The sequence below is a fragment of the Rhea americana genome, unplaced genomic scaffold, assembly GCF_003343005.1.
Source record: "Rhea americana isolate MKP2758 unplaced genomic scaffold, rheAme1 scaffold_36, whole genome shotgun sequence".
In the NCBI taxonomy this organism is placed as follows: Eukaryota; Metazoa; Chordata; class Aves; order Rheiformes; family Rheidae; genus Rhea; species Rhea americana.
The window spans coordinates 972,518-987,470 of record NW_028186490.1 but is presented as its reverse complement, the minus strand read 5'-3'; the positions used below and the strand labels follow the sequence as shown (position 1 = coordinate 987,470).

General features: G+C 38.3%; 1 protein-coding gene across 8 annotated transcripts in view; it reads left to right on the top strand.

Annotated features, from left to right (window-relative positions):
- Positions 1-6,690, top strand: part of USP54 (ubiquitin specific peptidase 54) — a 90,803-nt gene extending 84,113 nt beyond the window's left edge. For 7 of the 8 annotated variants that reach the window (XM_085312244.1, XM_085312241.1, XM_085312245.1 and 4 more), the window contains 4 exons: positions 2,105-2,223; positions 2,885-3,022; positions 4,309-4,495; positions 5,274-6,690. In XM_085312244.1, coding sequence (XP_085168370.1) covers positions 2,105-2,223; positions 2,885-3,022; positions 4,309-4,495; positions 5,274-5,932 — 1,103 coding nt within the window. In that variant the 3' untranslated portion in view covers positions 5,933-6,690. The remainder of the gene's footprint in view (positions 1-2,104; positions 2,224-2,884; positions 3,023-4,308; positions 4,496-5,273) is intronic. The other variant, XM_085312246.1, reaches the window with a different exon arrangement.
- The last annotated feature ends 8,263 nt before the right edge of the window (positions 6,691-14,953 follow it).

Sequence of the window (14,953 nt, the reverse complement as noted above, 5' to 3'; positions counted from 1 at the left end):
ATGAATTTGTACACAGATACAGAAAGTTTCAGGTTGCAGATTCTGAAAACTTTCTGACCATAAAGACAGAAGCACTGTCATAGCCTGGGGAGGCTGCAGAATAGTCACTGATCTTGGCAAACAGAAGGTATCTGTAGAATAGCAAAGGAATAATTAATCCTATTTTCAAGCAGAGAACTAGCTGTTTAGGCCAAGACTACTGAATTTGTCTGAAAGTCCTACATCACCTCTGGAGTTCAGTAAGCTATTTTTCTGTCCAAAGTGAATGTTTTCAGAATTTGTGAATTCTAACCGATTAATATGTGAGAATTTAATCTGCACCTGGAAAAACTTATAGAAGTGTTTACAGATCTGTTAGAGCTTCTGAAAAATTACTTGTGAAGTGGTCCCATGGGAGCATGATCTGCATTATCTTTGAGACCTTTTAGATTAGTTGGTGCCAAAAGCAAGCTAACATATTCAGTTGCTTTTGGTGAGAACAGCTCTGACATTGCTGGAGCCACCCAGTCAATTAGAGTCTGATGCTAGTGGTCTCATTCCACTTAAGCTGACCTAATCTGCTGCCTGGGGTAGGACAGCATTGATTCTCTGCTCAGCATAAGTGAAACAAAGTTCTTTAGGCTCCATGCCATTGCATTAGAGCTACGAATTTTTTGATCAAATACAAGGCTACCCAAAATTTTGTAGGTACCAAAGTGGTGCAATATATATGCAAGGCAATTTTTTTTTCCTGCCCTGCACCCATGGATGTGGAGCCTCCATCCTTTCTGACAAATGAAGCCAGGCTATGGGCAGAGGGAATATTGATAGTAAACTCTTTTTGAACAGATTTTATTCAACAGCTCAAATACTCTATGAAATTCTCTTGTCTTGCGGTACACTGGCAGACCAGATAACACATATTAAGAAGGTCATTTTGCATTCAGGGTCTTTGGTTTCCTTTCAGGCTTAGGCAAGATCTGTCATCACTGGTACTCTCTTGTATGGGCTTGGATCAGAAGGTCTCTAGGTGTTTCTCCTTAGCATACTGATTTTGAACCTCTTTCTAGATATCTAACAGTTGCTTTAGCGTTAACTGGAGCCAAAGGGTACTGTCATCAAATTCCATATTTCTTATGTTGACTCTTCTCTCTCCTGTTTTCCCACCTTGTACCTGAGGGGTGAGATGTAGATACTCTGCAAAACTTAAATTCCACGTGAGCTCTTTACTTCTGATTTGCTGTGACTTTCAAATGTTTCTTACTAAATTTGGCAAATTCTGTTAAAAAATTGATTGGATCTTGAGTTGATCCAATTCATCTACTGTAATGAACTGGATGAAATTTGCCTGAGTGGATCTGGGACAGCTCTTTCTCACTTCTGTCTTGGATTATCTATTCATGTACAAATGTCTTTTAAGCTTTCTGGCCTGTAGCAACTATTTTTGTCAGACCTTTGTATTCAGAATCATGGTGAAAATGCCACCGTTCTGTTACTAGAGATTTATACCAGGGAATGAAGGCCCAAAGAGATAATCTTCCAAACACTTTCTCAATGCAGGAAATGCAGTGCTACCAGCACCTCAACTTTTCTTTATTTATAGATAGGTTCCCTGTGATGGATTTTTATTTTTAGGCCACTGATCTGCCTATATATTTCCTAAGAAGTTTCAGTTTATTACTGGTTGTGGGATTGCACTGAAATGAAATAACCATGGTCGTCATCTTTTAAAAATAATGCTTTTACACAGTTAACAAGCACAACAAATGGCTGATAAACTGTAGCATTAGAGGGGAATAGACAGTGTGCTGGGGGAGGGGAGGCACAACTTAAAGATGGTGTCTTGTTTACCCTAGGTAGCTTAACTCTGTTATATGTTCAGTAACTGTTCCCTAGAAGCCTGCACAGGGGCAAGTGAAACAGGAGTAACAAACTTTTTTCCCTAGGGGATTCTGTGAGTTAGCTTGTGTATTAATGTTAAAAGAATCTCTAATTACTTCTCATTTTGTGTGTATAGTACATATTTGTATTTCTGTGCCAGAGTCAGATCTAAGACAGATAAAATTGTATCATAATATTCATTCAAGCCTGGAGTTTAACCATACCATTTTTGTTTCTTTCCCAGTCTCTGCAAACCTAAATGTGAAGAAGCTGCATGCTACAAGTGGCATGGGTCTCTCGAAAACTCCAACAGCAGAGATCGAGCGCAGTCTGTATGGATCCAGTGTCTCTTCTGTCTCCAAGGTGACAACGCATTAATAAGACATGCTAGGGAGGGAGGGAAGGGCTAAGACTGTGTGAGTGAAAGAATTTACAATGGGAGAAGTGGAACACGTTGTAAAAAGGCAGTGGAATCATTGATGTTAATCAATGATCAGAGAAATTTAAATGCAGTCCAGCTCAGGATTAGTTAGGTAAAATACGAGTGACTTGTGCTGCATGCAGCTTGCATGCAATAAAATTATCTAAATTCTGACCTTAAGGTCATGCACCCCTGAAAACTTTAAGGTCTAAGTCTATTCAAACATATCGTGAACTGTTATGTGTTGCAACTTACGTAAACTATGTCTTGTTATTATCATCACCTGCACTAGAACTGGTACTTTCTTTCGTTGACTGTGTCACTGTGTTTTTTGAAGGACTAGAGTTTAATTTGGTGTTTGCTACAGTCTGTTGATGGATGGTAGTATTCCTTGGTCAGAGTCAACAACAGAAAGAAGTTTCCATCTGTTGCCAGCTTCTCTCACTCTCAGCTAAGACCTGAATGAAGGACTTTAGAAAAGAAAAGGTTGTAGAATTTCACTGCTGTGGTCTGTTAGATTTAAGTTGATACCTTCTCGATAATTACTATGCAAAATTGATGTTACGGAGAGACCTTTTCTGAAATTTATGTTGTTTTCTGCAGGTCATGTATACCAGAGAACATAGGGAACCAGAAGAGGAGGGAATGTACAGTGCAGAGAATTTCCGGCGCATTGCTCGCAGTCTCAGTGGGACAGTCATCACAAACAGAGAGGAGACCTTGGTCTCTTCTCAGAGTTTTGTAAGTTGAATATGATGTACAGTTTTCTGAAGAGCCATCAGCTGCATCTAGCATTCGTGTTTTCTTTGTCTGCCTTTAGTAGATAATAAATAAGACAGCAGACAACTGGATAGTAAGCAAGGTGATGGAAGACGATGATATCTTTGTGGATTTTTTGCTCTCTTTTTTGAAAAAAGAATAAACTTTTATTTAAATAACATCTTCTTCAGGAGTCGTCATAGAGTTGTACCAATTGCAGCAGATGAGCTTGCAAGTTAGTATTACTTGCTGATACCAAAAGTCATCCAGTATAAAAACATTTTTTCTGTTGACTCTGAGTTATGTTTCAGTAAAGTTCTTAATACACCTGTGACTTTAAAAAGAGATTACAGTAGTCATGTGAAAGTTTCTGCTCTCTTGTGAGTATATTCAGCAAGTGACATTTTTAGCAAGTAAAAGTAAGCATAAAGGGTAGATAATTTAAGTAATGGTACATAATGCTGCCAATTACATAGAGGAAGCAACTAAAAATAGAGAGAAATTGACTTTCCTGTGTTATCTTTGTTAAGCGGTCTTAAGTGTAAGTTAAAACTGCCAGTGAGGAAAACAGTAATAGATTATTGTTGTTGTTTAGCAACATAACCAGATCTTAATACAAAGGTTTGGCTTGAATCTAATTATTTTTATTTATTTATTTATTAACTGTGCCTAAGATTTGATTTGAAACCAACTGCATAATAAGCATAGAGTATGAGTTGCAAAATTAGTTATTCAGGCTGGTTGATAAATTTCTGACTGGGCTGACTGCCATGAGCCAGGAATATGTAAACTTGTAATCTTGAATATGAGTATTTGCTCCTCGGCATGCTTTACTGAGGGCTTTGATATATGCCTGGGAGTGGTGGCAGAAGCAAGTTAAAACCCCGAGCTGGCCGCTGGTCCCTCTGTTGAAGGTTTTATCCCTATAACGGAGACAACTGATGGCTCTCTGTTGCTACTGTTCAAGTTAGTCTCTAGGCTCAAGTCAGTGACTCACCTGTTAATGTGCCAGTGTGAACCAAAACTCCATGGCTTTCTTTTCCTTGGTATATTTCCAGTCAGTTGAAGTGATCACTGCTGCACTGAGAACCTTAATGGATGGCTAGAGTTGCTTTTTTTTTTTTTTTTTCTTCACATACAGATGCATGTTTTTGTTCCAGTGACTCATCCCTTTCCTTGGATCACCACTGTTGTTGCTTGATTCAACCCAACTTTGTGTTTACTCATCGTTTTCTGTTTTTTTCTCCTCCTTTCTCATTTTGTAAAAGGAAGCACCAAACATGAGGAAAATGCCAGTGGAAACCAGCCACCGTTCTTGCAGCTCCACCTCCCCTCCTTTCCCCCATGATCCTCCCGTGTTTCCCTTTGATCCCCAGCACAACCCAAACCAGGTGCAGCACCTACCCCATGATGCACTGATGCCCAGCATGGTGGGCAAGGCACGTAAAGCATCAGGTAATCACAGGATTTTTCATCCTCCTTCATGATTGGAAGTACTGCTGAAATACAGCTCTACAAGGCTTGTCTTTCATAATGGTGTTTCGCTATCTGCCTGAATTCCTCCAGAAATTTGGAAGGATTAATCAATTCTCTTTCTCTGTCCCTTTTGAGATGTTCAGTGATGCTGTGCTAAGTGGACATAACAGAAGGGAATAATCTTTATGGAAACATGATGACTACTACTTAATATAAAATCATGTTCACATTTTTGAGGTATTTTCTTCTGTGTAAAAGTAGGAGTAAAACCCATCACTATGTAGTTACATATAAGAATCTTTCCACAAGCTACTAATTCGAGCAAAACACACATACAGTTGTACTGGTAGAAGTAACTAATTTCTGCATGAGATTTTTTTTTTCCATGTGTAACAAAAAAAAAAAAACTGTTTTGATCTATCAGCTTTGATTTTTTTGGGGGGGGATTCCTTCTTGATAACACAAGAGAGATTGCTGCTAAAGAAATCTTTCGTTTTGTGAGGCCTGTGACAGTAGCTGTAGCATAGGGCAAAGAGGAAATGCAGAAAGGAAAATTAATGCTAGAACAGGTGCTGCTAGTTTTCATTCAGAATTGCACGTCAACCAGTAACTGGAAGTGCTAGTGATTTAGTTTAGCTTTTACTGTCACTTGCGTTCTGTGAGGAAACAGCAATAAATAAAACATAACTAAGCAAAGCTTTTACTTTTGTCTTTCCCCCCTCCTGCTTTTTTTCCCCTCCCTCCCTACCCCACCCAGGAGATCAGAAGAACATCATCCAGAAACTTCTGGTTGTGCCTGACGGGGGTGAAGCTTTCCAAGGTGAAGACTACCCAGGTGTGGCACTGAGCTATGGGAGCCTACCTTATGCACCCAAAGGCACCCTGTCCCAGGGGCAAAGGCCTCTTGTTAATCCGCATTTAGGAGGTGGAGCATCAAGTGTCACTGGCCACTGGCTGAACACAAGCTACACTGCTAAACAAACAGCCACGTTACCAGATAAACGAACCACGCTCTGGGGGGGGTATGCTGGCCAGGCCGCCAAAAGGTTACAGGAGGGCTTTCTCCAGCAGCCCTCACAACGTCAGATGCATGAATCCTATACAGTCAGTTGCAGGCTGCCACGCAGCACAGACTATAGCACTTTAAGAATACCACGTGAGCCTTCTTGGGATCCTGGTGCTCCTCAAGGTTGTCCTGTGCCCCCCTCTTGTACTAAGGCTCCAGGTCCAAGGAGAGTTGATGTGCCCCCAGAGGAAGACTGGCGACAGAACAGCTATACCCCTCAGCCTGGCAGAAGGCGAATACTGCCAGTTCACTTGATGGGTGGGACTTTTTCTTCTGCTTCTGAAGCACACAGAAATATGCTGGCCCGAGCAGCAGCAGCTACTGGCACCATGCAAAATAATGGCTGGTGAGATCCTTTCCACTCCTTGCACCCTGGAAATCCCCCTGAGAACAGACTATAGCTGTTGCCTGGGTGTAGATTATAAAGAGACGGCAAACTTCTTCAGTTGGTATCTGTGCCAGTTTTGTCTTAAAATGTAGCTATACAGTATGTGGAAACTAATTGCACTGTATTTCTTCCTGACACTACTGAACTGCTGTCTGGATGGGGTATGGATGGCTATACTAGTCCCAGCCTCTCCTAACAAAAAAGTGCTATAGGAAAGATAAGCTTAAGGGGCATTGGTTACGGGTATGTTTTGCATGTTTTAAAGGAGGATGGCCAAAAGGACGTTTTTAAGGACTCTTTCATTAAATGTAGCTTTGGTTAATTCTTTGTATACAAAGGCAGTCCTTTTGTTTTCCTCTCCTTCCTCCCCCCTGTTCCTTACTAGGGGAAAAAACTGACCTACCTTCCAGGTTCCAATAAATGTACATTTGCCAGGCTGGCAGTTAGTGAGGCAAACCCAATTTTCAGTGTGCTGAGATCTTGGACAGAGATCACAGCTATATTTGCCGCTGAGGAAGTGGCAGGGAGACACTGTTCATCAGTAAACCAGAAATTTCCCCACTTCCTTAAGGCAAACTAACAATGCTTCAAACAGAAAAGACTGTTAATGCTGCACGCTTAATTATACCAATGTAAACACAGAATAAGTTTAACTATTTTAGTGTCAAACATACTTGCTTTTGTAAGTATTTTTCAAATAAATCTATGAAAATAGTTCTATTTACTTGTCTGTGTATGAGCTTTCTTTGCTGTTTGGCTTTACTATCAGTTGGCCTGAAATTGCTGATTTATTTTTTTTTTATACGCTGACTAAACTAAGTTGTTTGTTATAGTCCATTAACAACATTTATTATATAAATACTTAGATTGAAGGATGTGATGAGGAGTTGTGTAATTCTGCTACTGGATTTTCATGTGTTTCATCACTACTCTGTGCTTAACTCCCCCCTCTTAAAGGGCACTAATAACCAATGCCCCTTAGAAAGTATTTTGTGATTTCATGATGGGGGGGGCATAAAATATGTGCAAGGTGGTAGTGTACACAGCCAGGAGTTTTAATCTCATAGAAAAGGGTCTTTAGAATTCACTGCTGTGGTGAGAAATGTGATTTGAATAAGAGCTTCGCTCCTGGTCTTGCTAAGGCATTCATGTGTGGCATCTGGAGTTGTTACAAGTACGGGAGGGTGGTGATTTACTTTAAAACTGAGAGTAGGACTGCAAATTTGATTTCCCTAGCCCAACCAGCCAGTGGAAGGTCTAGACTGCCCTCTAGTGTACTACATGCTAATTTGGTCTCTCTATTGTCTGTGTGTTAATTTTAATTCCCAGTTAATTTCAGGATTTGCACCTCAGTGCTTAATGGAATTTTACCAGTTTTTGCTGTTCAGTCTGAGATTTTGAGTCAAAATTATTATAATAAATGTCTTCTCTCAGTTTCTTGTTTCTAAATAATTTCTGTTATGTCTGTTATTGTAATAGTCTCCTGCAAGTATATTGTGTTGTGTTGCATGTTTTTTCTGTACATAACTTCCCCCACTAGCTCCAGTTACCAGAACAAAAACATTCTGTTCATCCATCTCTCCCTTAAAAAAAAAAAAAAAAAAAAAAAAGAGAGAGAGAGAGAGAGAGAAAAGAAAAAGAAAAAAAAGTGCTACCTAATTTTGACTCTTTCACTTAATGCTTTTGCCAGCTTAACAAGACAAAGGTTTCAACAGTACTACTGAGATATTTTTAAGGACTCCTAATCCAATTTTGTAAATATAAAGAAGTGGAACATTATTTTACTGAAGCAACTATTTGATTTAAGTTTGATTTTCAAAATACATATGGACTTAGTCTCCCTGGCTCCATTTGGACTCCCTGCGATATACTGGTAAGTTTCTAGCTGTAGCAATTACAAGTCTGCTTGTAGGAAGTGACTCCAGTGTGGAGCTGAATCGGTGTGTGGTGTATAAGTGACAGAAACGTTCCTCTTCCCGGTCTCTCTGCCTCTGACCCGTTGGTAGAATTAGCGTGGTTGGAGTAGAGGGAACCTGGGCAGAAGCAGTCTCTGTTTCCTTTCAGTACTTTGTCACCTGTAGCAGTTGGAGGAAGTTATGGTAGCCCCAGCAGCCAAATGAGGGCATAGATAAGTATTTGATGCTTTGCTTACCTACAGCTCCATAAAATTCAGGCTGCAGAGTGAGGCTTGAACTCAGTTACCAAAAACATAATCTGCCAAAGCACAAAGTGAAGTCACTGCTTCGAGGAGCAGTATGTAGTATGTAGCATTTGCAACTAAAGCAAGTGTGTACACTTGGTGGGTTTTTTTATTATTATTATTTTAAGCCTAGCTATTTGCCTAGCTGTGTTTTTTCACACCTCCATTATAATTTAATCTATCAGGATTCAAAATTACACACAAACACATGCATGCGCATGCACACACCTATCTTTGTTGTTCACTGTGCAATTAGCTGGACTAGATGCTTGAAATGGGCACAACCTCCAAAGTGTTTCGTATCCAGTGTTATGACAGTATTTCAAAATAGAATAAGGTAGATTCGGTCATATATTTACTGTGGGGGAAAATACAAACCTGAAAAAAAGCTTTCTTCACCTGGAGCTCATCTCTGCAAGTCTTAGTGACTCGTAAGTTAATACTTAAGTTACAATTCAGTTGACTCACTGATAACTTGTAAATCTCTTCAGTGGTATTTACTGGCTATTTGAACCCTAGAAAATCAGTTGTATGTTTAGTAGCTCATTGTTGCCTACAGGAAAGGTGAGGAGGGCGGCTTCCCCTATGAATTCAAAAATTGTTTTGGAACAATCTTTCTCCTTAAAGTATGTAAGCTTTAATGCAGCATGACCAAGGTTTTCTTCCTAAAATATCCCTTTGTCTGTCACCAGCTGCAAGGTGTAGGTTAATAGATGGAATTTTTAAAGTGAAAGGAAAATAAAATTTATATTTTAAATTATTTTAATTTCAGCTCTCCTAGAATTAAACATTATCGTTCACTGTATTTGTCTGATCTCTAATGTGTTTTTAATATGAGTTTGGAGCCAGTTATATAAGGAAAACCAAAATAATAGAATGGAGAGTAACTTGGTGTTCAACAGCAGCAAATGTGTAAATACAATCTTTATGTATACGGGAAAGCAAGTGCCCAGTCCTTCCTAAATGAAGGCCACTGTGCCCACATTAAAAGGTGTGGAATTTGGGAAGAGGAAAGGAACTGTCTTGCTGATATTTTCTGTGATGACTAAGATTGCTGGAGTTGCATTGATTTAACAGTGATGGCTGGGGTGAGAAGTATCAAGTTGCACACAGCGCTCCAGAAAACTGAGAATCATGCAGGTTTTGCATTTAATACCATGTTTTATATTTACCTATTTTGGCAATGGAGTAAAAAAAAAAAAAAAAAACCATCTATGTCATGAGTGAGTAATTTGAGTTATGCACTGAAATAAAAAATGGACAGATCTGTGTATCTTTTCTGGAGGGAGGGGAAGAGAAGAGAAGCCAAAGAAAAAGAGTTGGTGAATTGAAGAGTGGGGGGAACAGATGGATTGGTGAAAAGAATGAGCTAAAAGAACATTTGAGTCTCTCCCCCAAATGTCTCCATCTTTCCAAAGAGTACTCAGTAATGCATCTGTCTAAATTTTCTTTCCTTCTTTTAATAGATAGATTCCTGGACAGAGAGAGTCCTCAGCATCAGTTGGCCTGCTAAAGCTTTTGAAGAGGGAAGATTGACTCATGTATTCTGGAGAGCAGGCAATTTATAGAACTCTCTAATAATAATGTTCATGCTACTGCAGAAGAACCTGCGCAGAAACACTTACATACCACTGCTATATGTATAAATAGAGACAGACATTGGACAAACAGTGTAAAGGTCAAGTAAGTGTTTATTCCAGCTGGAGCAAAGATAAAAATATGCTTGGATTTTACAAATACCTCCTTTATGTTAGATGCATCTTGGAGTCTCCTACCACTGTGCTGTCCCCTGTTTAGAACCATGGGTGGCGGAAAGCAAAAGTATGAGATCTTCAGCTATTTGTGTTTGTTGCCGTTAGCATTTTGTCACAGCATAGTCCAGAAACTTTTCAAGCCAAGTTAGACATCTGTAACATTCCTTTTATGCTAGTTCTTTCACAGTTGCTGTCATAGAGTTTCCTTTTAAAGCTTCAGAACATCTTTTAGCAAAAGCATGCTAGACCGACTTCTTGTCTTGTTGCATTATTTTGCACCGTGCTTGCATGCTGAAGTTTTTTTTCATCTGTGTCATTCTTCTAGCTTATTGAAGAGAAAAAAATTATCCTTAAAAATCAAGAAAATGTAATTTAGGAAACTTTTATAAGATTACTGTTCGATTAATGGAAAAATACCAACTAAGACTAGCCATATAGTCACTTCAGAATACTGATTATGTTTGCTAGTATATTTATGGAAGTGAATGCAAATGGATGCAAGTTCAGTTGAAACAACCTAAACTTCTTTATTTGACATCAGCAATATTGTTTAAGCATTCACACTTGAGTGAGCGAGTGCTGAATATACTCATGAGAGATAAGAATCAAGTATCCGTTAGTGAACTAACTTAAATTAGGTTAATTAAGGGAGACGTATCTTGACCTTGGGATTGCTTAATCCTAGATGATTCATCCATGAATGATAGGCTTGAGAAGTATTACATGTGTATATATTAAAATCTTAAATATGAATACATGAGAAAAGTGAACATAAATGAAGCAGCATTTTAGTAATAGACCAAATCTAAGAATTATTTCATACTATTAAATTTTATTTTATTGTTTTACTACTCTGACAAATGATTTTGATGGTAGTCTGGAGTTATCTATAGCTTCTTTATCTGAAGGGGTTTTTACTAAAGATTTGTACGAATTGTTATGTAACGTTCAGGTAAGGGAATTCCAGACATAGAACTACTAGCAGCAATAGTTTACTGGAAAATGAATGTATTCAAGATTGTCTTAAGTATATATCTTAAAGCACATTAAAGCACAAACATGTTAAAATGAAGTATCTATGTGAAGATTATAGAGTAAATAGCAGAACACAAGTAACTTGCTTTGAATTACAAGATCTTGACTTAGTGTCCATGAATTACTTGGCTGAAATGTTGTGTATAAGGCCAATTCAACTAATGAATGCATGTTTCTACCTTTTTTGTCTGACAAGGTGTTTGCTGTGATATATATGGTTGTATAATTTATCATCATAAGTTATATGCTATTTGAAAAATCTCTAGGTTCTGTTTGTGGTGGAGCTCCATGTTTTATTGCTTGAAAATACTTTGCTTTTGAATTCCGGTAGCTCCAACATAGCATACTAAGCCCAACTTCTTATACTAGTTTAGACTTTTTCTTTGTATATATAAAATATGTCAGTCAAACGCAGGTTACCGTCATGCAACTAAACCAGTTACAAGTTTTAGAACTCGGGTATGTGTTTTTAAGTATATTTAACAAGAAATAACCAATTGTTCATGCCCCCCGTGTATTAATTGTTCCTAATCAGGTGACACCATATATAAATGGATTTTCATTTTGGCAGTTCACAATGAGTTTCTCCAGATAGATGTTAGAGAACCATTTCGGCTGTTTACTGGTTTTGGTATAGTTGTGGACTCCCCTTAGCGACTTAGGAGAGGCTATCATATACCAGACAGAAGGCAAGTATTTATGACAATATCTGAACAGGAGAGAGAAAAGTATGTGTGTGGGAGTATCTCAGCTGACTTTTCAGAATAAACTGCTTTGAACACAAGGATATAATTTATATGAAAAGCTGAGATGTAACAGTTCATAAAATAAACCTGTAATGTCATCTTTTCCTACTTCCTGGGAAAAGCCCAATGTCTTTTCAGTGTTTTTATAATTCTAACTATACATGAAGTTCTCAGGACAAAACACAGAAGCAAAGCTTTTAAATCCTCATGTAGAATTACTTTGGGATATCCTCTTCTGCATTTGTTTAACAATTTAAGCATGACCTTAGGCTTGCCCACTTCTAAGGGTCATTTTTGGCTCAACGCTTTTCTAAGCTATCTAATCCCAATGGCTCACTTACTTCCTGTTAACCCATATTAATATTTAATAGTGTTTGGTTTCAGTAGCTTGGTAAAAGGATGCAGAGGGGTAGGTTGAAGGCATGGTTACACTCTTGGCATCCAGTAATGGTGGCCAGGTTTTTATGAGAGAAGAGTAGAATAGCATATACTCTTCAGTGACTGAGTCATCATATCTGCCTTTTTTTTTGTTTGTCCCCACTGTAGTTTGCTTTTAAAATAATGAGATTTCTCTGATTTACAGGCCATTTTATTCATGGATTGACATACCTCATCAAAATAAAAATCCATTGGTATACACCCTAGCTTTGGTTTTATAGCAACAAGATCATTGATTATATCAATAAGGTCCCATACGCAGGCCTTCTTACCTTGAATATTTTGTCAGTTAAGTCTCTTTTTGCTTATGGAGACTGTAAGAAAACTAGAGAGAACACAAAGGAGGACAGCAAAAAGCAGAGTGAACTCAATTTTAGAGTGCATGGAGGTGACTGGATCATAGTCTATTAATACCATCAAGGTAGTAAGATAAATGAAGGGAGGGAATTGCTTGGTCTCAGATGGTATGAGAAGGATCAATAGCTTAAAGCTAAGGAAGGAAAAGTTTGAACTAGATAGTAAGGGAGGGGGAAGAAATGCTTTAAGCATAAAAAGTGAGCAATGTTTTGAGCAACCTAAGCTAGAGCTTCAGGCACCATCAGGTGCCAGATTGAAATTAGAGGTGTGACTGATAGATAATGGTAAGAGGAAATCACCTGAAATTCAGGCTAAGTGGCACAGGTTGGATTGATTTATCCTATTTTTCACAAGTGTGATATACTAAGAATGACTGGGGCCGAGACTAACTTTTTAAATGTAGTCCGTGTATTTATAGCCTCTTCATAAATAGAGGTTATCAAGGAAATGAGTACAGGAAGGGAGTGTAACGGGGTGGAGCAATAATAAAAAGTAGCTTGTAGTTTTTAAAAGCAGCTATCTGATATTTTTGTTTCTTACTGTTAAAATCAAGGCAGCTTTTCAGTACTGGATGAACAATAATGAAGCCTTGTGACATTCATGTGTATGTGTGCAAAACAAACACATAGCTGGCCCAAAGGCTTTCCTTTTTGTTGCTGACATACCTTAATGTCTTGGAGAGACCGAAGGAGTAATTGGCTCCCCATTCCTATTCACCAGTTTGACAGCTGACATTGACAATTAGAGGTTATATTGCAGTGATGATGATTTTTGCGATGCTGGAGAAACTGGCCTAAGACTGTTTTCAGTCTTTCTGAATGATGTCCTAGTGTTATGCATAATAAGGTTCTGCATAAAAACATGGTTTGGGGCAGCAGGGAAATCTTGTGTCCTCTTAAAAGAAAACATTCAAATATTTGTACTGAAACTTGATGTGGTGATTTGTCAAGTGCGTTAAAAAGATTGTGGCTTGTTCTGAGGCAGTCCCACAGTTTGTACCAACTATGATACCATTTCTGGAAATTCAGAAAGGAGAGTTTCAAGCATACGGTAGTGAGAATCCATAAAATGGAACAACCTCTTGAAGTTTTTTGTCTCATCTTGTTCTCCTGCTTATAGCATGTCTTCCCCTCTCAGACCTGGTTTATCTCTGCAAGATTTGATCTATGTATTTTTCTCTTGGGATCTGGAACATATCTCTCTATCTCCTGTGATTCAATTTATTTCTTAGAGTTTTCAAAAAGTCCTCGCTGGATAATTAGATAATTCTGGGACACTGAATTGTGCCAGTTTTAAAGATATGTAGCTTCTACAGTCAGATGGGACCATTCTGGTCATCTGGCCTCCTGCATGAGATAGTTACAAAATTCCACACAGTCATTTAATATCTAATTTCTGTATGAACTTAAGCTGCACTTGTTGTCTCAGGTGGCTGTTTATTCAGATATATTTACTACTGTATCTTGAACTGCTCAGTCAGGGGAAGGTGTCATGAAAGTTGAGGATTTAACATGACACTTCTAAGTTTAAACCTCTTTTCACACAGCTCCAGTATGTACTGCTTTGAGATGGAGTGGGAGTAAGAGAGGGATCATCTGCATCCCACATGGCCCTATTCCCATGGTGTGACTTGTGATTGCATCTTGCTGAATTTTTTTTTTCTCTGATATGAAAGCAGTTTTTCAAATAGCAATCTAGTGAGATGAAAGGTTTGGTTATACAGTCAGAATGGGAATCAGACTCTTTCTCACCCCCCCCCCCTTTTTTTTATTTAGATATTAAAATGAGTGGAATGGAATGGCCACTTGGTGGCAAAGCTGAACAGGAAGCAAAATGTGATTCTGCTCTTCAGAAATGGTTTTATTTGCCTTGCATTTGTGTGAGGTTTGTGGTAACCTGTCAGACCCTCCAGGCATGCTGACTTCTACCTGCAAGGCCAGGTAGAAGTCTATTTGTAACTGTATTTTTAAGTTCCTGCAATCATAACAATTATGGTTATAGTGAAAATTGTTTTATTCCTTGAGCACAAGATGCATTGAATTGATTAGCTTTGCTTTCACTGTGATGTTACAGTAGGTATATGGGGGCAATGTGAATGCTCCTTCCAGAGTCTCTAGTAGATTTAAAGACAATATTGCATGAAAAAGCTTCACTGTGAGGCTAAAAAGCTTACATGTAGTTCTATACTCTATTTATTTTTCTCTCTCCTTAATGTAAGTTCTGATCCTAATGACAAAGGTAAATGCTGTATGTTTTATTGAGCCATAGTAGAAAATGTTAAAAAAATTAACCATAAAACCCCAAGGTAACTGCTAGCTAACTTCTCTTTAGAACTATTGTTATCCAAAAGATAGTCATTCAAAATATCATCTTTAATGTTTAAAGGAGGTGTGATATGTAGGGAACATTACCACATCATCCTCATGTATTTATGGGAAAAGAACAGCAAGCTT